This window comes from Camelina sativa, chromosome 17 (assembly GCF_000633955.1).
Source record: "Camelina sativa cultivar DH55 chromosome 17, Cs, whole genome shotgun sequence".
Classification (NCBI taxonomy): domain Eukaryota; kingdom Viridiplantae; phylum Streptophyta; class Magnoliopsida; order Brassicales; family Brassicaceae; genus Camelina; species Camelina sativa.
In genome coordinates, this window is record NC_025701.1 from 33,052,142 (window position 1) to 33,074,492 (window position 22,351).

The 22,351-nt window shown below is 37.0% G+C and overlaps 6 protein-coding genes across 8 annotated transcripts; 2 read left to right on the forward strand and 4 right to left on the reverse strand.

Annotated features, from left to right (window-relative positions):
* LOC104758726 (protein STRUBBELIG-RECEPTOR FAMILY 6-like) lies at nucleotides 2,354-6,359 on the forward strand. The gene is made up of 16 exons (XM_010481649.2): nucleotides 2,354-2,604; nucleotides 2,947-3,079; nucleotides 3,174-3,245; nucleotides 3,333-3,398; nucleotides 3,482-3,553; nucleotides 3,642-3,713; nucleotides 3,797-3,868; nucleotides 3,942-4,007; nucleotides 4,091-4,153; nucleotides 4,230-4,552; nucleotides 4,637-4,923; nucleotides 5,006-5,277; nucleotides 5,354-5,486; nucleotides 5,568-5,701; nucleotides 5,794-5,950; nucleotides 6,035-6,359. The coding sequence occupies exons 1-16, from the start codon at nucleotides 2,508-2,510 to the stop codon at nucleotides 6,179-6,181; spliced, it is 2,166 nt and encodes a 721-aa protein (XP_010479951.1). The 5' UTR covers nucleotides 2,354-2,507; the 3' UTR covers nucleotides 6,182-6,359.
* On the reverse strand, nucleotides 6,414-9,264 carry LOC104758727 (26S protease regulatory subunit 7 homolog A). Its single transcript, XM_010481651.2, has 10 exons — nucleotides 9,070-9,264; nucleotides 8,619-8,700; nucleotides 8,427-8,518; nucleotides 8,259-8,336; nucleotides 8,082-8,143; nucleotides 7,754-7,898; nucleotides 7,417-7,635; nucleotides 7,142-7,323; nucleotides 6,875-7,050; nucleotides 6,414-6,775 (listed from the first exon to the last, which is right to left on the reverse strand). Exons 1-10 carry the CDS (start codon nucleotides 9,154-9,156, stop codon nucleotides 6,618-6,620), a joined length of 1,281 nt encoding a protein of 426 aa, XP_010479953.1. The 5' UTR covers nucleotides 9,157-9,264; the 3' UTR covers nucleotides 6,414-6,617.
* LOC104758728 lies at nucleotides 9,754-11,804 on the reverse strand. Its single transcript, XM_010481652.2, has 8 exons — nucleotides 11,388-11,804; nucleotides 11,118-11,182; nucleotides 10,919-11,017; nucleotides 10,718-10,765; nucleotides 10,557-10,626; nucleotides 10,387-10,458; nucleotides 10,177-10,299; nucleotides 9,754-10,077 (listed from the first exon to the last, which is right to left on the reverse strand). Exons 1-8 carry the CDS (start codon nucleotides 11,580-11,582, stop codon nucleotides 9,937-9,939), a joined length of 813 nt encoding a protein of 270 aa, XP_010479954.1. The 5' UTR covers nucleotides 11,583-11,804; the 3' UTR covers nucleotides 9,754-9,936.
* Nucleotides 11,961-14,426, reverse strand: LOC104758729. The gene is made up of 3 exons (XM_010481653.2): nucleotides 13,094-14,426; nucleotides 12,408-12,657; nucleotides 11,961-12,316 (listed from the first exon to the last, which is right to left on the reverse strand). Exons 1-3 carry the CDS (start codon nucleotides 14,311-14,313, stop codon nucleotides 12,140-12,142), a joined length of 1,647 nt encoding a protein of 548 aa, XP_010479955.1. The 5' UTR covers nucleotides 14,314-14,426; the 3' UTR covers nucleotides 11,961-12,139.
* Nucleotides 15,520-16,850, reverse strand: LOC109129984 (F-box protein At1g53790-like; the record flags this gene model as incomplete). The annotated part of the gene is made up of 2 exons (XM_019239056.1): nucleotides 15,520-16,704; nucleotides 16,803-16,850. Coding segments are annotated over 2 exons (1,233 nt in total), but the record flags the coding sequence as incomplete, so codon positions are not given.
* On the forward strand, nucleotides 17,306-20,416 carry LOC104758730. Of its 3 annotated transcripts, none has more exons than XM_010481655.2 (8): nucleotides 17,306-17,412; nucleotides 17,489-17,570; nucleotides 17,869-18,261; nucleotides 18,361-18,413; nucleotides 18,686-18,723; nucleotides 18,827-19,145; nucleotides 19,231-19,532; nucleotides 19,618-20,416. In XM_010481655.2, the coding sequence occupies exons 2-8, from the start codon at nucleotides 17,546-17,548 to the stop codon at nucleotides 20,222-20,224; spliced, it is 1,737 nt and encodes a 578-aa protein (XP_010479957.1). In that variant the 5' UTR covers nucleotides 17,306-17,412; nucleotides 17,489-17,545; the 3' UTR covers nucleotides 20,225-20,416. The 3 variants fall into 3 exon arrangements, with proteins under 3 accessions (XP_010479957.1, XP_010479959.1, XP_010479958.1); XM_010481657.2 differs by having other exon boundaries at nucleotides 17,489-17,558; XM_010481656.2 differs by having other exon boundaries at nucleotides 17,306-17,558.

The following is a 22,351-nucleotide window of genomic DNA, read 5'->3' on the forward strand; positions in this document are numbered from 1 at the left end:
GTATAAATTTCAATATTTTTGGCGGGAAAATTTTTCGATTTTGGCGGGAAAATTTTTTTTTTGGCGGGAAAAAATAATTTTTTCGGGAAAAATTTTCGATTTTGGCGGGAAAAAAAAAAATTTTGGCGGGAAATTTTTTTGGCGGAAAACTATTTTTGATTTTGATGACTGTACATTCTTGCTGTCACTCAAAAAGGGTAATTTGGTCATTTTGTATATAAAGAGGGGTAGTTTTAAAAATGGTCAACATGAAGGGGTATTTTTAAAAAGGGGTATGGAAAAAGGGGCATTTTTTAGAATGCCCCTATATTTAAACTTAAAAAACGTAAAAGTAAAAAAGTAAAAAAAAAAAAAAGAAAAGAAAACGATCAATTCAGCAAAAAGCGATGATGGGACAATATGTAAAGAAGAGAGTAAAGAGCCAATCATATCCATTTAGCCCAACCTTCATAGTGATCTCCATCGTATGAAAGCTACCTCTATGGTGTTAAAAAAAGAAGAAGAAAGAAAGCTACCTATAGGCTATATCTAAATAATTAAAGAGATGACATTCAAAATAGAATCAATAATATACATCAACCTCCAAAAGCGCGTATGTTATGAAATGTACGGGGAGCGTCATCGTAACTACTACTGTACTATTTTATTACTCACTAGAATTTGTATTCGCATATGGGCGGGATTTTTAATTAAAAACATTTTCTATCAAAAATATAAATTTTTAAATTCAAATATAATTATTCAATTTTTTGAGTATAATATATATATACACTAAACTTATTTTACAAAGTGATATACAACATATATATTGTTGATAATAATGTTTTTGTGACAAATAAATAATTTGATATATATCACGTGGTAATTAAGATCACCTTACAAATCACAGAAAGAATAAACGTCATTGATGACTACCTCGTGATGTTTTATCTTTCAGAGAGTTTATTTCTTATTCATATTCCAAGAAAACACTCTTTTAAAAGCTTTGATGTTGATTATCGATTGTTTACCTAATTATATATAGGGTATATATATTATTTATGATTAAATGTTGATACTTGATACTAACATAACACTATTCCGTATGAAAGCTGAATATACCAAATTTCATGAATATTACGTAGTGTAAAAGTAAATATATAATATCATATTGTTATAACATTTTTACTGAGCTTGATTTACCAATCGAAGCAAGTGCAGCTTACTATATATAAATGAACTCTAGACCAATTCATGAATGTATCTATCTTATTTTACTTTCTATGATTATATGACCAAACGGTTAAGGCTGACTTAGAATCTATTAATCTATTTAATAATATATATTATGTATTTTTCTACAAACTCATTCGTTTCACACAATGAATAAGATGTCAAAGATTTTAATTTCGTCACGTGTTTATCTTTTCAAGTTTTAGTGGTTTATTTTCAAACACTTTTAAATTACAATTCTTTCGTCATTATTTATGGTGCACACAATGCCTTTCGACATCTACTTTATTTTCACATCTATTGGCTCATATATAAAACATATTAGACTGTAAATTGATTTTCAAGACATATTAAAATAATATCTCTTTAATTTCTATCTTTAAATACTCAAATTTGTATTAAAAGCATTTGATTAAATTTATGAAATATCAAATTTGTTTTTCTTTTTTATCATGTATAAACGAATAACTTCCCTGTTTAAAATTTTATAAATTTAATTATATAAATTTTGTTTTATTTTTACCATAAATTTAAAATTTACTTCCATTTGTAAAACTCATTAACACATTTAAAATTTTAAACTATGATCAGATTATAAGAAAAAGTTGGATTATATTATTACTACTAATAAAATTTATAGATTTTTTTTTTTAATTTTAACATTTCATTTATTTTATATAATTAAATTTTTATTTAGTAAATTATTTATTAATTGTAAATAACATAAATATGCATTTCTTTTAAAGCAAAAAAATAATGTTGTTTAGATAGATGCTTAGGTGACAGAATGAGAGGATAGAGAGAAAATCTAACTTTATGTTTTATGTAGATGTATGGGGTCAAAAACTCATAATTATGATACACCAAGAAATTAACAAATCATTGTGGAAGGAACAAAATAATACTCTAATTAATGTTCATATAATTGAGAAGAGCAAAAAATTTGAAGCATATTATATTATAAGCTACTTATTAATTATACAGAAGGAAACAAAATGAGCCTAATCTTTATCTTTGTGCCTTTGGCTTCTTCTTACTGCTAAAATCGTGCTTGACAGCTTTACTCTGTAAAAATTCGTTTTTTTCTTTACGAGCTAAATAAAACAGTATATATAATGATGAATCTCACTTAGCCAAGAAAAAAAAAAATTACTATTAGATTTCAAAAAGAAAACAAACACAAAAAGTTTCTAAATTTCTTTCCTTTTCTTTATAACTTTTCACAAGACTAGATTTTGGAATCTCGTTCTTGAGAGAGAGAGAGAGAGAGAAAGAGACAGAGACAGAGGAAGAAGATGAGGAGGGTGAATTGGGCGGTGGTGGCTCTGTTTACAGTATGCATTGTTGGGTTTGAGCTTAGATTCATCCATGGAGCCACAGATGCATCAGACAGTGAGTTTCTTCTTCTTCTTCTTCTTCTTGGTCTGAGAATCTTGTTCACTTTTTTCCGCTTATTGGGTTGTCCAAAGTCTCAATCTTTTTCGTATATCCTTCAATTTGATTCTGTTTTCATTCTTTCGTCCATATTCTCAAAGTTTCAATCTTTGCCTTTTCTCAAATCTCAAATCTTTGTTGGGTTTAAATCTTGAACCTTCCTCTTCTCTGTGTATCTTCAAACTAAAACTGAGAACAAAGATTTTAATTTATAGTATAGACTTGGTGAAAGCAGAGCTGATTTATGATTTATGGTTTGTGTGCTTTAATTGAATGGTCTCTGATTTCTATTTATTGCAGCTTCGGCATTAAACACATTGTTCAGCAGTATGCATTCACCAGCTCAGCTAACACAATGGACTGCAGCAGCTGGTGATCCTTGTGGCCAGAATTGGAGAGGTGTAACTTGCTCCGGGTCACGAGTTACTCAAATGTTAGTGATTTTTTGTATCTAATTTCTTGTTTGCTAGTTTTAGCCATTTGGTTTACATCTAACGTAAACTGTGTTATATCTATCTACTTGGCAGAAAGTTACCAGGTCTTGAGCTCTCTGGAACACTTGGATACATGCTTGATAAATTGACTTCTCTTACCGAGCTGTAAGATCTATCTGTCAAATTTCAAACTGTTAAATAAAGTTGAGATAACTAGTTTTCTAAGTTTGTAATCTTTTATGGAACTTGCAGTGATCTAAGCAGCAATAATCTCGGAGGTGATTTACCATATCAGCTTCCTCCAAATCTGCAACGATTGTATGTTCCATCAACCCTCCTTTTTATTTTGGTTTTCTAATTTAGTAACAGTGTGTTCGAGTTTATAATCCTCGGTGTTTCAGGAATCTTGCAAATAACCAATTCACTGGAGCTGCTCAATACTCCATTTCTCATATGACACCACTTAAGTATCTGTAAGTAATTCCTTCACTTCATATTTCTCTAGACATCATCTCTTATAAAGATGTGAACATTAATGTTATGTCTTGTGCAAAAATTCAGCAATCTTGGTCACAATCAGTTTAAGGGACAGATAGCTATCGACTTCTCAAAGCTCAACTCTCTCACAACCTTGTAAGATCCTAGTAAAGATTCGTATTGTGCCTCTCTCAGTTTTGATCGTAGTCAAATATTTGACAAAATCACATGTGTTGCAGGGACTTCTCTTTCAATTCTTTCACGAATTCTTTACCAGGAACTTTCACCTCTCTAACAAGTTTAAAATCATTGTAAGTTTTCAGGAACCTCTGATTAAACTGAAACTGTACCAGTTACTAAACATGTGACTTTTTAACTTCACAGGTACCTTCAGAACAATCAGTTCTCAGGTACAGTCGATGTCTTAGCCGGTCTTCCTCTTGAGACTCTGTGAGTAACCAAACCTTATTACACGTGAAGCTGTTTTTTCTTTTACATTCATTAACGTTTGGTTCTTCTTGAATGTAATTCAGGAACATTGCAAACAACGACTTCACGGGCTGGATCCCCAGTTCGTTAAAGGGCATTACATTGATGTAAGTTCTCATTTCACACACATTTGCTTCTTTCTATAAAACTTTTGATCTCACTTTTCTTGTTTCTTGCTAACAGAAAAGATGGCAACTCATTCAATACTGGGCCTGCGCCTCCACCACCACCTGGAACACCTCCAATCCATGGATCCCCGAGCCGTAAATCTGGAGGACATGAAAACCGGTCTAGTGGTGATCAGTCCACCAGCAATGGAGATTCCAAGAAATCAGGAATCGGAGCTGGTGCAATTGCAGGCATAATCATTTCATTGTTAGTAGTTACAGCTCTTCTTGTGGCTTTCTTCTTGTTCAAAAGAAAAAAAACAAAGAGATCATCATCATCCTTGGACATTGAGAAAACCGATAACGAGCCTTTCACTCTTGCTTCAAACGACTTTCACGGTATGCACACATACACACAACACAACATTTCGCCTTTATATAAGTTTGAAACGTAATTTAATCTAAGACTCCATATGGTTGCAGAAAACAATTCCATTCAGAGTTCTACATCAGTTGAGACAAAAAAACTGGATACTTCATTGTCTATTAATCTTCGGCCTCCACCAGTTGATAGAAACAAATCATTTGATGATGAAGATTCAACAAGAAAGCCTAGTACTGTCAAGAAATCCATGGTGGTGGTTCCTTCACATGTGAAAGTCTATTCAGTTGCAGATCTCCAGATTGCTACTGGCAGTTTCAGCGTAGATAATCTTCTTGGAGAAGGGACTTTTGGACGAGTATACAGAGCTGAGTTTGATGATGGAAAGGTAATATTGTTATCTTATAATGTAATTCTAAACTTTCTCTTGAAACATGTCATGATGTTTTTGGAACACTCTTACCTTTCAGGTTCTTGCTGTGAAGAAAATAGATTCGTCTGCTCTTCCACATGGCATGACCGATGATTTCATTGGAATGGTATCAAAAATCGCCAGTTTGAATCATCCAAATGTGACCAAGCTTGTTGGTTACTGTGCTGAGCACGGACAACATCTCGTGGTCTATGAGTTCCACAAAAATGGATCATTACATGACTTCTTACACTTATCAGAAGAGGAAAGTAAAGGCTTGGTGTGGAATTCACGAGTCAAGATTGCTCTTGGGACTGCACGCGCATTAGAGTAAATTCCAAAAACAATTCATTGCTTAGCCAAAGAAACTGAGTATTTTGGTTAACAGAAAGTATTGTTCTTGCAGGTATCTGCATGAAGTTTGCTCACCATCTATAGTTGACAAGAATATCAAATCAGCTAATATTTTACTCGACTCAGAGCTGAATCCTCACTTATCAGATTCCGGTCTGGCAAGCTTCCTTCCCACAGCTGATGAGGTTTGCATACACAGTCTCTTATCCAAATTCTGTACTATTCTTCAACTTATTTGGTTGCTTAGATCATTCTGATACTTGCAGTTAATAAACCAAACCGATGAAGGGTATAGCGCACCTGAAGTATCAATGTCAGGTCAATATACTTTAAAGAGCGATGTTTACAGTTTTGGAGTAGTGATGCTTGAGCTCTTAACTGGGAGAAAACCATTTGACAGGTAAACACTATTATGATTATAACTCAGCTTGATTTAGATGAGGATTGTGTTTCTGAATTTAAGTCTTACAACTGGTAATATAACTTGAGCAGCACGAGGTCAAGATCTGAGCAGTCATTGGTTCGATGGGCGACGCCACAACTTCATGACATTGATGCCTTAGGCAAAATGGTTGATCCAGCTCTTAAAGGGCTTTATCCTGTTAAATCTCTCTCTCGATTTGCAGATGTTATCGCTCTCTGCGTCCAGGTAAAATAATCAAAATCAAAATCTTGTAAGTAACTTGCAAAATCAAGAAAGTCTTAACTGATGTTGGGTTTTGTTTCTTAACAGCCGGAGCCGGAGTTTAGACCACCGATGTCTGAAGTTGTGCAGGCTCTGGTTGTGTTAGTGCAGAGAGCTAACATGAGCAAGAGAACTGTCGGAGTTGATCCACCGCAACGTTCTGGTAACCCCGACACCACCAATGATTACATGTAAAAGTCCTCTCTCCGTCGGATGAAGTCACAGAAACAACAAAAACAAAATTGGAAGATAAATAGCATTGTATAATCCCATTGTTTTATTGTATTTGTATGTTGTTCCAATGGTTGTAGCCTCTTGAACAAAATTCTTTCTTGATTTCTTTCAACATCGGTTCTATATTGGCTTGGTTCAATTCGTTCTTGATCATTTACTTGTTATCAATTTCAAAGGACGTGACATCAGAAAAGACCAACTTAACAAAGAATTTATGGAATCCAAAAGTATCTGACACTGAAATTTGAAAATATCCGAGTTACTGGAACAAGAAGTAAACAAAGTACTGCAAAAGAGAATGAAGGGGAGAGACACAAAGAACAAAGAGTGTTTCTGAGTTTTGCTTTAGGAGCCTTGTGATGAAGCAAATACGACTTCGATCTCTCTCTCTCTCTCTCTAATTGTAGACCATGTACTTGGGAGTGGCACTGAACTTTTGGTAACCTTTGATGACTTTGTTTACTGCGTCCAGAAAGTCTTTCTCAGTTACAGTCTTTCTCCTAGCTCTGATTGCGTACATTCCAGCTTCAGTGCATACACTTCTGATGTCAGCTCCTGCAAAAGACAAGAAGATTAACAAAATCCAAAGTCAAAACAAATTTTAAAGGCAAAAAAAAAAGTATGAGAGCTGTTTCATGGTTGAGGGATCATTACCAGTTGAGTTTGGGCAGAGGCGAGCAAGGAGTTCGAAACGGATGTCTCTTTCGCAGTTCATGGTTCGTGTGTGAATCTTGAAGATCTGTGTTCTGCTCTCCAGATCAGGAAGACCAAACTCAACCTTACGGTCAAGACGTCCAGGACGTAAAAGAGCAGGGTCAAGTGTGTCAGGCCTGGATTAGAGAGTTAATACAGAAAACACCAATGAGTCAATCGGTTAGGGTTGTGTAGTTTACTTAAAATGGTAAGGGGATTGTGACTGACCTGTTTGTTGCCATAAGAACCTTGATGTTACCACGTGCGTCGAATCCATCAAGCTGATTCACAATCTCAAGCATAGTACGTTGGACTTCATTATCACCACCTACACCGTCATCAAATCTTGCACCACCAATGGCATCAACTTCGTCAAAGAACACAATGCAAGCTTTCTTGGACCGTGCCATCTGAAAAGAGAGTATTATACAGTTCAGAACAAAATCTACCAGCATTGGCTGACAAACTCAGATAGCAAAAACGAGTGTTTACAATCAATTTACCTGAAACAGTTCACGAACCATCCTAGCTCCTTCCCCAACATACTTCTGAACAAGCTCACTGCCAATAACCCTGATAAAGCAAGCATCGGTTCTATTGGCCACAGCTCTAGCCAGAAGAGTTTTACCGGTACCAGGAGGACCGTAGCAGAGAACACCCTTGGGAGGATCTATTCCAAGCTTCACAAATTTCTCTGGATGAAGCATTGGCAGTTCAACAACCTACAACAACAAAGAAACTGTTAATCTTTGATGAAGATATTACATCACACCACTTGGTTAAACTTTAGCAAAACATTCTAAGACAAGAACACATAACATCAACAAAAGTTCAACATACCTCTCGCATCTTTTCAATCTGCTCCTTGCAGCCACCAACATCATTGTAAGTTACATCAGGTTTCTCTTCGACTGTCATCATGGTCACACTAGGATCGATTTTCGGAGGTAGAGGGATCTGTATCTGATATTTATTCCGATCAACTCTGCAAGTACAAATCAAAGACAGAACGTTCTCATAAGTTTTTTCATCCATATGAGAATTGCATTAACGACTAAAGGGGTTCCTCTGAAGCAAATAAAACATCTAGAAAGATACAACGGAGAACTGATAATTAGTACATAAAACAACAAAAAGATACAAAACTCAGTTCATAAACAGAACATACCCCACACGCATGCCTTCTTCAATATCAGTGGGAGAAACTTTATCGCCAAGTCCAACAACAAACTGGAGTTAAGAACCAAAAACTAAATCAGTATAACCAAACATAAAAGTCTCTGAAACACACAATTGATTATGCAGCTAACCAGTAACAGCAGCAAAGTGCTATAATATAATGTACCTTAGCAATTTGTTTGACATTGATAACGTATTTGGCGTCTTCAGTGTTTGGACTTATAATCTTTGTGCATCTCGCAACCTGGACAGAAAAAAACGTTTACCTTAGTCCCTTATAGTCACCATGAGACAAGAAGACCTATCAGACAACTACCTAAAAAAGAAAGCCTACCTGAAGAGGTTGCTCCTCTTGCATCATTTGCTTATCAGATACAAGATCCCATTGACTGGGAGGAGCTAAACCAGTATCAGACTCCTTGATACCTGCAAGTTACCATATATATAAGCAAACCAGTGACCATAAACATATGAAATCACTAGCTAATCAAAGTAAGCCCAACACTTTGAGTGTGCACAAACATACCACATAGATCGTTGATCTTCTTAGCTAGATCTTTAATTTCTTTCTCAGCTTTCTTGATAGGTGCAGAGTAAGGCCCTAACCCCTGCATAGGAATGATAAATACCAAGGTCACCATATGGAATAAGAACAGATACAGTGAGGCAGATTCACTCGTCTAAGTAGCAAATAGCACAAAATTGACCTAAGTAGAACAAATCAAAGCTCATCATAGAGCAATTAAGAACGAATCTAGCTCGAATTACTCATGAGAAAACAACAAATTGGTTTACAAAGAGACGAAACCCTCACATTCGAGGAAACCAGACCTAGCAAATTTGACTAACACATGGACTCGTAACTAAAATCTACGCTGGATCCGAAACCTCCGATGAACCACAAAGAGTAAAAAATCGAAACAAATCTGAAACTCCCAATCAAATTTATTTAGGGTTCAGAGAGGGGGGAAGCTTACATAAGTCTTAAGGAGAGCGATATCGTCTTCGTCAAGGGGGCGAGGATTCTTCTCGTCTCTGATCTCGTCTTCAATATCCCTCACCATTTTTTCGCCGGAATTTGGAATCGGAGACTTAAGATTCTCTGAGAAGAGATTGAATTAACGATTTATGTGTTTGTCTTGCACGAGAGGAAAAGAAAAAGAGCTCTATTGGTCTCGTTACTGTATCTGAAGCGTATATGAAGAACCACACGTGTAAACTGGGCTTTCTAAGCGAGGCCCATATTTTGTGTCTTGTTCGAGAGGTCAGATCAAACTGAGGGATGAACCCGAGATTAGAAACTGAGGATGAACCGAGATTTATTTTTCAATTATTCGGTTTTAATTGTAAAATCCGGATAACCAAAACAGTTTTATATATAACCAAACCGACTAACCAATTTTTCTTAACTAACAAAAACCAATATTTGTTATAAATTATACTTATATCAAGCATATATACTGTATAGTAAATAAATAATTACTTATTTAACATTTGAAAGTTGTATTAAAATTATAACCAGATCATAACCGAAAAAAATCCCAAACCGAATTCCCGTGAAACCAAACCGTAACCGGACGTCTACCCCCTCCCAAGCGTAAATTAGACCGTTAATCGCAGACCATATTTTCTTTTACGTCTGTAGTTCTTGTTTCATACTATGATCCAATCATTTTGAGAATTTATGTTCTAGAGTATCCTTGTAGTTCAAAATCGTAACAAGAAGTTTCTAAAGCAACAAGGAATCAAAAGACAAAAAGAAAAAGAATTGGAGCGTAATGTTATAGCTTCAAACAGCTGAAATCATTATGTTCTAAAGAAAGAAGCCTAAAATGCCAAACGAGTTAAACTAGATTGCGATATTTAAGAACATCGTTCTTATTGAGATGAAAAGATTTGCAAATCTCTAATATGGTCGCCTCGTCAAGTCCTTCCTCACCAGCTTCACGGATTAGCTGATGTAACTCTTCTGATGGAAGCAAAATCTGTTTCATGAGAAAAAAACAAAGACAAATTAGAAAACAAACTTTCCATCAAGTTTCTTTGATGACAGAGAGATGGAGAAAGAGATAAGATCAGCTTACACATGTGGGAGATTGGGAATGTTTTTCCAGGTTGTTTTTCTTGCTTTCGTCTGCATCATCACTTGAGTCTGGTTTCTGAGGATTCGACTGGTTTGAGATGAGCTTAAGCAGCTTCTCACTTCCCTAACATGTCAATAAAGATGATCTTGGGTTTATATAAAACCTCTACGACAATATGGAGTTATGTATCGAGAAGCAAAGATGACAGACCTGAAGAGCCCGCCAGTGAGAATATGTACGGAATAAGACCCAGAAGAACGGTATGTTTGGTAATGGCAATACCTAAATGGAAACAACAAAAGGCTTTGGTGGTTATCATACTCGAAAAAAGATAAACCCGAGTCAGTTGCTAAGGTTTCTTGAGGGCTATAGCTGCATACCATAAATGCACTGGTCACTGGAAGCAAAGTTACTGAACCAACTAGGTACTTCTTGTGCAGGATTGTTCCACTGCAACAAATCCAATTAAAAACACATCCGTGACAGAAGGTAATTGGATTCTGAATCTACGACTACACCTGAAACTAGCAAAGTGATTTACCTCATGGCAATGTGCCGTAGTCTCCTGCGTACAAGTCTAGGATCTAAACTGAAACATTTGACACGGATTAGCTAAAACGGTAAACCAATCCAAACTCACTAGAATTATACTTATAAGTTATAAAGACATGAACAAATCATTCATTCGAGAGATACTGGTCCTCAAGTCTAAAGAATTCAAGAAAAGGAGAGAGAATAGAACCTCGGAGGGTAAGTGATTTGTACAGAAGTGACCTCCTTAGATATAGACTTCAAGAAAATCTCAGTCGGCTTAACACGAGCCAAAAGCTTCAATCCAAACCTATACATTCCAACCCAAAAAAACCACAACTTGACATTAAGATTATCAACAAACATAGACCAAAAAGCCAAAACTTCAAGAAATGTCTCAAAATACAAACCCATGAATCTTGTTCTTCATTGATCCATCTGGCGCTTTCTCAAGACCCACCCAAGCTTTATTCATCTACCATTACAATCACAACAACAAGAACAATTCTTCAGACTTAGTATTGACTGATTTTTAAAAAATCCCTTTTATCTCATTCCTAGTGGTCCTAGATGAGGTTCGTTGCCAACAAAATCTCACTAGACGCCACATTGAACAGAACAACACACGGGTATTGTATTGTAAACTTTATATATATATATATAAAGAGAGAAAGTTTCACCTTGTCAGAGATGAAATCAACGAGAAGCTCTGCGTTGGCATTGATGGGCTTCGATTCAGAAGATAATTTCTTCCATAAACCTCGTAAAGTGGTCGGAGTAACACCGGACGGCGATTGAGCAGCGAAAGGATCAACAGATCTGCTGAAACACCACTTCTTCCCTTTGATCGGGAAAACCACCAATCTCGCTCTCATGATCACTCTCAAACTCTGAAAAAAAGCTTCGATCTTTAAGTTTAGGAGTTGTCAATTTGTTATCTGGGTATTGCTTCTTAGACAACGTGGGTTGTTGTTTTGTATATTCAAAGGAAAAAAATCAATCGAAGCTTTTAAGGTAATTTATAGCTATGAACCGACAAAGCCTTATATATTTCACGAGGAAAGACGAAGAAGCGGCGGCGCGTCTTTGGGTATATATGGACAAATTTTATATATAAGCGTGTTCGTGTATATGTGTGTTATACTGAAACAGTCTTTGAGATTTGGTATTAACAAAAGTTGTCTTATTGATATGATATTGACAGATTAGATTAGTAGCAAATAACGAATGGTTAGTATTAACTTAACCGAAGCTATGATAAACTGACACATCACTCAGATTATATATTAGAAGAAACTGTAGCATGGCTTTATTGTATGTATGATACACTAGTAGTAGACTATATATACACCAAAAAGGAAGAAGAGAATTAGGCCGTTTATGATGATGAGAACTCACAAGACAGAGACTAGTTTGCGTGTTAATGGTTTGTTTATTCATGATCTGCTACAAAATTAGGCTGCTCGTTTGCACAGAGATACTCATCGCATTCTGACGCTGTTCCCCAGTCTTTTCTGAGTCTGAGGATATCCTCTGTAAAGGTGGAACCCGAGGCACCAATGAATACGCTTGACATTGCGCATATTGTCTTATCCAACATTGCTTCCACCTTTTAAAAATAAGAAAACACCAAAGTAAGATTTTTGTTGACTTGTGTCTTATCATCATTCATCCAATATGGGGGAGGAAAGAAGACACACCTGTGAGTCACCTTCGAGACCATGTCTGTATAACAATGCATCCCATTTCTCAGCTGAATCACGAGCTGGTCGCTTCACAAGGGGGATAGTCTTTCCATTCAGGATCAGCAGCGATTGTAGCAGACTAGTTTCGCTTTCGGCTGCATCAGTAGAAAGGTATATAACCGGTGCCTCGACCTTCTCAATCAGACGAGTGATGCAGTTAGCAGCTTGAGGAATCGGGTAAAAGCAACTCGGATTCTTGGCATTACTGGCACAAGACAGAAAATTTGTTAGCTACGGTTCTTGATTTAATCTTCATAATGAAATGAACAGAGCTTCACCAAAAGCTACTATGAGTATTAAAAACAGGAACAAGTGATATTAACTTATAATACCATACTTATTCATAAATATGATAACCTGGTTAATGGAATTCACTAAACTAAGTCGATGTGAAACTCCAACTATTCATTCACATTAGTACAGCCACACTACTACATGTTAGTATGTTACCATATCAGTAATGCTATAACTTGGTCAAGACTAAGATACCTACATTGTCACCAAATCTAGAATTTAGATAAGCACAACAGTTCTTTACCATTCTAAAAGAGAATTAGAAGAGAAAAACTCAAGCATATAATTCTCATATTCAGTTACTATACTACCAGAGAACTCAAAGAAGTATTAAAAATAGATCATACCAAAACTTCAAGAATCCATGCCTGCGGAAATGAAGAGAGACGTAGTTCTTGCCAAGGAAAGTCTGAATAAATCTCTGTGCAGTGAGCAAAATAAGCCGGTTAGGTTCAATCAAAGTCTTGCACTTGTGAGCAACAGGACCACCAGGCTGCATCACCCACTCTCTCTCAACATTAGCATAGAAAACATCCCCAATCGCAATCACATCATCATCTGATCTGAAATTAGTCTCCACTTCCTCAGCAGTCTTGTTGCTTGGCCTCGCAATATCTTCTTCCCATGGCGTGTCTAGCTTCCCTCCAATAGTAATCCCCAAAGCTTTCAACTTTGTAATATGCTCTTTATCAACATAACAAGGCTCCGGTTTGGAGAAGTAGCATATGAATCTATCAATATGAACATGATGATGCTTCTTCCTATTCTTATCCTTCTTCCAAAACTCCTCAAAAGAAACCACAACAGTTCTCCCTAAACAAGTATTGATTCTATCAATATCAATGATTCTACTGTAATGGTAATCAAATCTATGGCTAGGGATCACAAGAACACGATTCAGCAATGCAGCAAAGAACATATGCTTCTCTAAGCAAATCAAGTGATTACTCATTTGACCAGACAAGCAAATGGCGAATAAGAACTTATCCGGCCTCGGCTTCCATTGAATCGTCCTCCTCCCATTCAACTTCCGATCTATTTTCCGGCAACTTCCGCCGGCGAGTTCAACATTTCCAGTATTGTGCGGAGACAGTAATGCATTTTGGATCTGTCTGTTCAACGAAACCTGCCGGAAAACTGCAGATTTCACGTCTTCGATCGATAAAGTGTAGTTCCAGAGAGAGAAGAGATCGCTCTCTTGCTTCCTGAGAAGATACAGCGCTTGAAGTAGATCCGATTCATGAGCCCGACGACCCGTCAATGTATTTGACCGGAATACAGAGTCGGGGACTTTGACGGAGAAGTAATTGGTGAAATCGGTAGATAAGTAAATGAGGGTGATGACGATAGGGAGGAAGATAACAATGGACTGTTTCTTAGTGAGGTTGAGCTTCAAACTCCGTCTTAAACGTGATCGGAGACTCTCCACGTCGAAGGTAGGTCGTTGCTCTGCCGCCGCCGCGTCGCTGCCACGATATTGGTTTATTTGAGAATCTGATTCCTCAAGCAGATTCTGGATATCGGCTTCTTCATCTGGGGACGACGACGAAGAAGACTCTTTCACCATTGATGATGCGTCACTCACAGTCGTTGCCGGAAATCAACCCGGAACCGTCGACCCATATAGCTAGACTTTTATCTAAGATCCGACCCGGTATACACCACGTGGCATGTCTTCATGTGTTCAACATGTCACATGTCTTAAAATGGAAATCTTAATACGACGCCGTTTATTAAGAGAACTCTTTAAAGGCCGTAGACCAATAAAAAGGTAATACGCGTCGGGTCACTGGAGGTTAGGTGACCTTTCTTTGTTCACGTTACGGTGACCAGCACAAAGTAGTGCGTCGTCGTTTCATATCAAGATAAAATTACTAAGGCCCATTAGCCCAGTAAAGGGTAAAACGGGTCGGGTCATTAGAACGAGTCGGGACTCGTTATCCACCCTTTGTTGCTAGGCCTGGGCAAAATATCCGGATCCGAATATCCGATCCGAACCCGATTCAAAAAATCCGATCCGAATCCGTATCCGAAATTGTAAAATATCCGAACGGGTTCTAAATCTCCAAATCCAAAAACCCGAATCCAAACCCGATCCGAACCGAAATTCGAACGGGTATCCGAATATACCAACATTATTAATATATAGTAGTAATATATTAGTAATATTTATAATTTTAATAATATAAGTGTTTAAAATATTCAGATTTTTAGATATTTTCGACAATTTGAAGTATTTAAACTGTTTATTAGTAAATTTGGGTAGAAAAATACTTTAAATTTTTAGATATATTGCGTATTATTGAATATTTTAGACTAAATTAGATACTAAAATTTTGAGTTTTGTGAACTTTGGATAATCTGAATCCGAACCCGAAATACCCGATCCAAACCCGAAGTCTAGAAATACCTGAACGGGTTCTATACCTCTAAACCCGAAAACCCGAAAACCCGAAATATCTAAACCGAACCCGAACGGGTACCCGAATGCCCAGACCTATTTGTTGCTGCGTCAAAGCCAGACAGAACACGGAAGTATCAATCTTGTTAGTTAAAATTTTGCTATTGTGTGGCTTTAGTCTTTTAGTTATCTGGGTTTTTTTTTGTTTGGTTACTGTTTAGAATTCTACTTCAGTATTGATTGAGACTCTCTTTTTTTTTTTTTCAATTTTGTTTCTTTGTCAGTCCTTGGAACAAAAGAATGAAATGTTACATTTCAAATGTAGACACTAATCAACTGAAAAAAGAATAAACTAGACAAAGAGTTGAAAACTTAGATAAGTTTCAAATTTTCAGCATAGTCTAGAGAGGTGTAAAGTCTCTTACCCTTAAACATTGCAAGACTTTGTTGAATTGGAACACTTGTGAGACCCTCACTCTCAAGGTTGAAGTAATATATGTAAAATGCGTCTACTGGACAGTAGCAGGGTGACAAGACAACTTCACCTCCACTAGTCATTCCAACAATGACTAATTCTATACGTTTAAAATTGTCGTTCCACAAAAGAGGCAATGTGTAACTATATTCGGTCCAAATATATTTCTCAGCATCTTCAAGAACCCACAACTCAAGATGACTTTGAGAGACAAAACGAAACTGAAGTGTACCTAATTTACCCTTGTAGTTGATCAAAGTACAAGAAGAAGTCATTGGCATGGATTCATCTATGTTGATAAAGCTAAACTTCTCACACACAACATCAAAGCACGCTACCATGAAAACTCTGATTGGCATATAGAATATAGCTGTATAATACAAAATACCATCAACGCATATTCCATTTGATATAGGATAATGAGGTTCGCATTGGACTTTCCTCCATAAATGTTTTCCAGAGTCCAATGTCAAAACTTGATGCTCATCACACGTATTAGGGATATAGCCTGACTTGATGAACAACACTTTTAACTGTTCGTGAATCGAATCATACCCTAAATAAGGTCTTGTCCTAGTATGAACAACACTCTTCAATTCCACTTTGGGTAGGGTTACAGACTGCCCTGTGACTGGGTTACAAACAACTAAAGTATCTACACTCCCCTTATCTCGATGGCAGATGAATCCACAAAGAGGAGAAGCCATCTCAAACGAAAAATCTGCGGGAGAGTTCTTACGTTGAACTTGGTAACGGGTGGGTACAAGAGAGGTATTATTCTCATCTAGATTCTGAGGGAGAGGTGAAGAGAAGAAGAATAACTTGCCATTATTTTGCACGGTGAAAAGGAGTAGGGGTGAAACTGAAAGAGTCTTCGTCAAGAACAAGTCAGCGAAATAAGGACTGCAAAGAAAAGATTGCAAGAGTTTCGATATGCAACGAAACCTAGCTATAGACTTTGCTGGAACTCTCGAAAGAATATCCATGAGGAGATCCATTGGGATTTCTCTTGAACATCCCACAGGCGGCTTGCCTTGTTCAAGATCCCTGGAGGATACTTTATCACCAACCACAACATCAAACTGGAAATTACCAACCAAAACTAAATCAATCAATATATAACCTTAAGTAAATTAGTATGCATCAATCAAAATTTAGGGTTCTAAAGGCGAACGCTTACACAAGTCTTGAGGAGAGTACGAGGATGCTTCTCGTCTTCAATCTCCCACCATTATTATTATTATTATTATTATTATTAACTTTGTTTGATCGGAGATTTGAGATTCTTATTAAGGTTTTAAAAGTTAGAAGTATCAAGGAAACAGAGATCTATCAAGATCAACTAGAATCTAGAAGATATACATTAGAAAATACATACATTTTTTATCTCTTATGTATTATTTATATTTGTATTTATCTTAGAACTTATGTTAATGAATAAACCAAACCTTTCTAAATTATATCAAGAAGAGATAGAGATATTTGAATTGTATACAGACAGAACCAATTTGAACTTCGAAGGGTTTGGTCGTAAAAAAACAAAACGACCCGGATGATACGTCGGCGTATTCATTATATACAAGGTTAAGGCCCATTAGCCCAGAAAAGGGTAAAACGGGTCGGGTCATTAGAACGAGTCGGGTCTCGTTATCCATCGCCTCTCTCTTTGTTGCAGCGTCAAAAGCCAGACAGACCAGAAGTATCAATCTTGTTCGTTGAAATTTTGCTATTGTGTGGCTTATCCTTGTTTGTCTTAAATTCCTGCAAAAACCCCTCGCCTCTCTAAGACAGTAAGAGAGGAACATCAATTTCCTTAAATTTTATTGTTCCGTATAATCTTACAAGACATTCTGGTTGGTGTTGCAGAGCAGAGTGATTCGATTTTTTCTTCTTTTTAGTTTTCCTTGGCTGAATGAGCTCCCAATGCCTTCTTTAGGTACCTTTCCTGGTAAAGTTTCAAAATTTTCCAACATTTATCCACCGTCTGATGGCTTTTACTCTTTTGGTTTTCTTGGGGTTTGTTTGGTTACTGTTTAGAATTCTACTTCAGTTTTTTTGAGACCCCTTTCTTTTCTATTAGGTATCTTTCTTGATTAACAATTCATTGCATTCCAATCCTGGAGTTGAGAAAAGACTATTGCTTTGCATAGTTTCTAGAGAATGTTCACTGGTGTTTTGTCCAGTTTCTTAGCTCCAGGAGATAGCCCTTTGATTTTTGATATCGAACCTTCTGTGTAATTTTGCAGATATTGCTACTATCCAACCTTCCTTGCAAGCTCATCTTGTTCCATTGGGGGCTCAGAGTATTATCCATGCTAAAACTCTACCTAATCCATGGAGACAATCCCGTTTCTCCAAGAATTTGAAGTTTTACACGGGTCATACTCATGTCCGGAGAGGCAAAGTCCTTATTACTGCAGTGGCCACTCTTGAAACCAAGTTTCCTGCTCAGAAAGAAAACGTACAGAGCTCTTCCCTGTCTTCTGCTTCTTCGGTGTCCTCTGATGCTCGAAATGGAAGTGCTGATGATGGCGAAGAGTTGCAACAAGTGGATGATAGAGAAAAGTTGAGAAGGATGAGGATTTCTAAGGCAAATAGAGGGAACACTCCTTGGAACAAAGGCAGGAAGCATAGTCCGGGTGAGTAGTCTTTGCTTAGCTAGCCGTATGTACAGCAGTATCAGTTGGTTCTAGATTGGACACATTGTTAATAACTCTTTCACTTTTGATTATATGCAGAGACCCTACAGAAGATTAGAGAACGGACAAAGATTGCTATGCAAGACCCAAAGGTGATGTCATGTAAGAATGGTACTATATGTAGTTTTAGAGGAGTCGCCGGTAGTAACTCTAGTGGGTCTTGTACCGATATCAATTGTTAGTGTCTTAGTGCACACAAGAAAATGTTCTTTTGTCAAACAGATACTACCCTTTTGTTATTCTTGTCTTGAGGTATATACCTTTAGGAAAGCGTTGCAGGTAAACTTATGTTATGTTAGGGCGTTTTGTGTTTGCTCTAATTTTTCAACCTCTCATAGAACCTTTGTGTCTTCGTCATGTACAGATTAAGCTGAAATTAGCAAATCTTGGGCACGCACAAAAGTCAGTACCGGTTTTTCTTTTGCCTTTAAACTTGTTGGACCTTTTGGTTTTTGTTCTGCTTTTGTTATAACACTATCTTCCCAAATTTGCATGATTTTTACAGCAAGGAGACACGAATGAAAATTGGGGAAGGAGTGCGGATGCGATGGGCAAGGCGGAAGGAGAGGAGAAAAGTGCAAGAGACATGTCATTTCGAGTGGCAAAACTTGATAGCGGAAGCTGCTAAAGAAGGATATACAGATGAGGAAACGCTTCAGTGGGATTCTTACAACATCTTGGATCAACAGAATCAACTGGAATGGCTTGAAAGTGTTGAGCAGAGGAAAGCCGCTAGAGGAGCTAAAAGTAACAGAAGAGCACCAAAATCTCCTGAACAAAGAAGGAGAATTGCAGAAGCAATAGCTGCTAAATGGGCTGATCCAGTGAGTTGTCTAGTAAATTTAACCTACTTGCTTGATGTTTTGTGTTCTTGACCATGTTTAACTCAGTTTGCTTTCTCTTTATCAGTCTTACCGTGAAAGGGTTTGCTCTGGCTTGGCAAAGTATCACGGTATAACTGAAGGTGTCGAGAGGCGCCGTAGAAGACCAAGTGGCAATACAGAGCCTAGGAAGAAAAATCCTGCAAAGAAAAGTACAAGGGATTCAGAAACCGAACGGCAAAGCCAAGTTCAAGTAGTGAAAGTACGGAAGCGGAAAACGCCGGTGTATAAAGATCCTATGGCAAGTTCAAAGCTAGAAATGATAAAAAGCATCAGAGCAAAACGAGTGGCGGAAGAATCAAAGAAGATGGATGCTGTGGACAGAGCAAGGTCAGTCCCCACTTAAAAAAAAACAGAATTGTTAATAGTTTCTCTGTTTGGAGTTAAAAGAATTAACTTTTTTTTTTATGCGTAGGCTTTTGATCTCAGAAGCTGAGAAAGCTGTAAAAGTGCTTGAGATTGCTGCTTTGAAAAGCCCGGTTGCTCAAGCATCTTTGTTAGAGAGTAAAAAGCTCATCGCAGAAGCAACACAGCTGATTGAATCTATGGAGATGAGGCAGATAGCTTCAGATGAAGATGAGACTGACCCTAATAATATTCTTCAAGAGGTAGACAGTGAAGTCGAGACCAAAGATACACACGATCAAGAAGAACAACCAGGAGAGATTAACGGAACACACACGTTCCTGATCAACGGAGAAAGTCTTCTTCACTTGAACATGAGATGTAGCGATTTGCCAACATTCAACATAGAAGGTACTACAGATCAGTTTGTTTCTGATAAGGAATCCAACACTTCCCAGGGAGATAGAGAAGATATCAAACACGGGATAGCTCCCCAACCAAATGGAACCAGAGTTCATCTACCAGCAGAGTCTAATGGAGCTGTCAGACATGGTGAGGATCATCCTCTTCCGAATGGTTACCACGGAATGGAAGAAAAGGTTGCATCTTTGGAAACAGGAAACGTAACGAAGAAGTGGGTTCGTGGAAGGCTAGTCGAAGTCACAGAAGCAGCTTGATGTTGTAGCGATTTAGCAGAGAAAAAGGTCATATTTTTCATATTAGTGATTCAAAATTTTGGCTTATAATATTGGTCTCATGCTTGAGAGAGAGAGAAGCAGTTTCCAGTTTGTGATGTGCCAGTTGTATCTATAAACTCAATTGTATCTCAGAGTTTCAGCTTAGTAAACCAACTCTACAAAGTTGCACTACTTCCATAAGCTAAGTTTACAAAACAGAAACTCTTTTGACTGCAGGAACTTCACTTCTTTACTCTTGTTAGAATGTTCCTCTCAAATTTGTACTTTTAATATTAAACTCTAAATAAGTAAATACAATTTCCAAACCATTTACTTATTAGTACTATCAGATTTTAATATTTTAAAATATATATTCCTAATTTTTAAATTATGTGTAATTTCCTATTTATTCTGATAAGTACTACTTTCATACAATAAAAACTACAAAGTGCACTTTAGATTCCCGAATTTGTCCTCCGTTACGACCTCTGTTTTCATACAAGACACACAGTCAATTTTAACTGACGTGGAAGAGTTGTCGGGTCGCCTGACTATTTCAGGATGCAATTCAATATCATCTTCTTCAGTGGTGTCGGATTCGATCCCATCTGATGTCCTAATGGACATCATGAGCCTGTTCGTTTCGTCCTGTGTGCTGCCTGCGTCAACGAAACGAACACGCCCCATCTCGAGACTGCCGGCGAAATCTGTAGGCAAGTGCCGTTGCGTGTGCAAGTTTTGGGCTTTGATACTTGGGCGTCCCGAGTTCGAAGAGTTGTTCCTGACCAAGTCTTTGTCTCGTCGTCGTCAGTTTCTGTTCGCCATCATAGGTGACCCTGGAGTTCCTTTCTTCACTTCACAACCTCATCGTATTCAAAATCCGCCTCTTGTATGTGTGACTCCTCACCATACGTATTTGCCTGCTGCTCGTGGGTTATCTAAGATTTCTCAACCTGTTCGTGGATGGGTCTGTATTGAAGATCGGATAGAGATGTTTGTGGTTTGTAATCCAATCACAGGAGAATCTGTAATCTTACCTACCTTGAAAGAGAAGATGATGATCTGGGTGAAATGTCTTTGGGGTATGATCCGATTGACAAACAGTTCAAGGTGTTGTGCTCGACTTGGTCACCATTCAATTCACTAAGTATTCCTGCGGAGCATTATGTTCTAACGTTAGGAAGTGCTGAAGAAGAAGAACAAATGGTTTGGCGAACCATTGAATGTTGTAGACCTATTCGTCATCTTGTACAAGGCGGTGATGGTATTTGCATCAACGGTCTTTTGTATTATATGGCTGAGTCCAATAACTATTATTTTCATAGTTTGTTTTGACACTAGGTTTGAAAAGTTGAGCTTCATCAACAAACCTGACGACATGTGGCCAGTAGGTATTGATATGTTCAAATTAAACCCTAGATCTACTCTCTCAAATTAAGAGATCACTGCAGTACTTAGGGTTCGAATTCCACAAGGACTCAAGACTACATAATAAATTATAGAGTTTTATAATTATGCTAAACAGATTAAATTGAATTAAAATAAACAATGCAAAATATTAAATAAAAACTGTTGTAAATTCAATGGATCAAAAAGCTAGGCCTAGGGAATTTCTCAGGAAATTATGAAATATTAAATCAATCAATAAATTAGGATTCAAACAATTAAGAACAGATCTAGAACTCTAAACACTTTTGTAAATTAAATCAGTTCTCACTGCAAATAATATCTAAATTTAAAACCGGAAAGTCCAAATCTCTTTGTAAAATTCTAGGTAAAAAATCAGCAATAAAATCAGGTTTAGATTGTTCACAAAATTATTAAATCAAATCTCTTTGCAAGAAATAATTTTGCTCATCAAAAGGTTTTATCAGGAAAATCAATTATATTCTCATATCAATTTATTTTCCTAAAGTATTAATTCTAGATGGCCAATCAAGGATTAATATGAAGAACAACCTAAGATGAAGATCTAGATAGATAATGAATCCTAAATAATCAGATCTAATAATTCATAAAATCCCTGTGAAAAACCCTAAACCTAACAAGCAAACTACTCAGACATAATCATTGAAGAACAAAACATAATTCTGAATAATAAGCAATAGAGATTTAAAAGAATAAGAA

Bases quoted from the DNA above. Each gene is read 5' to 3' on its own strand.
- LOC104758726 (XM_010481649.2), top strand. From the start codon at position 2,508: ATGAGGAGGGTGAATTGGGCGGTGGTGGCTCTGTTTACAGTATGCATT. The intron at 4,154-4,229 runs GTAAGTTCTCAT...TCTTGCTAACAG, and splicing joins TTAAAGGGCATTACATTGAT to AAAAGATGGCAACTCATTCA. The intron at 4,553-4,636 runs GTATGCACACAT...ATATGGTTGCAG, and splicing joins TGCTTCAAACGACTTTCACG to AAAACAATTCCATTCAGAGT.
- LOC104758727 (XM_010481651.2), bottom strand. From the start codon at position 9,156: ATGGTGAGGGATATTGAAGACGAGATCAGAGACGAGAAGAATCCTCGC. The intron at 8,519-8,618 runs GTATGTTTGTGC...GGTAACTTGCAG, and splicing joins GAAGATCAACGATCTATGTG to GTATCAAGGAGTCTGATACT. The intron at 7,899-8,081 runs GTATGTTCTGTT...TTGTACTTGCAG, and splicing joins GAAGAAGGCATGCGTGTGGG to AGTTGATCGGAATAAATATC.
- LOC104758728 (XM_010481652.2), bottom strand. From the start codon at position 11,582: ATGAGAGCGAGATTGGTGGTTTTCCCGATCAAAGGGAAGAAGTGGTGT. The intron at 11,018-11,117 runs GTTTGTATTTTG...TGGAATGTATAG, and splicing joins ATGAAGAACAAGATTCATGG to GTTTGGATTGAAGCTTTTGG. The intron at 10,459-10,556 runs GTATGCAGCTAT...GTTTCCATTTAG, and splicing joins CAGTGACCAGTGCATTTATG to GTATTGCCATTACCAAACAT.
- LOC104758729 (XM_010481653.2), bottom strand. From the start codon at position 14,313: ATGGTGAAAGAGTCTTCTTCGTCGTCGTCCCCAGATGAAGAAGCCGAT. The intron at 12,658-13,093 runs GTATGATCTATT...GTCTTGTGCCAG, and splicing joins CATGGATTCTTGAAGTTTTG to TAATGCCAAGAATCCGAGTT. The intron at 12,317-12,407 runs GTGTGTCTTCTT...TATTTTTAAAAG, and splicing joins GTCTCGAAGGTGACTCACAG to GTGGAAGCAATGTTGGATAA.
- LOC104758730 (XM_010481655.2), top strand. From the start codon at position 17,546: ATGCCTTCTTTAGGTACCTTTCCTG. The intron at 18,724-18,826 runs GTCAGTACCGGT...TGATTTTTACAG, and splicing joins AATCTTGGGCACGCACAAAA to CAAGGAGACACGAATGAAAA. The intron at 19,533-19,617 runs GTCAGTCCCCAC...TTTTATGCGTAG, and splicing joins GATGCTGTGGACAGAGCAAG to GCTTTTGATCTCAGAAGCTG.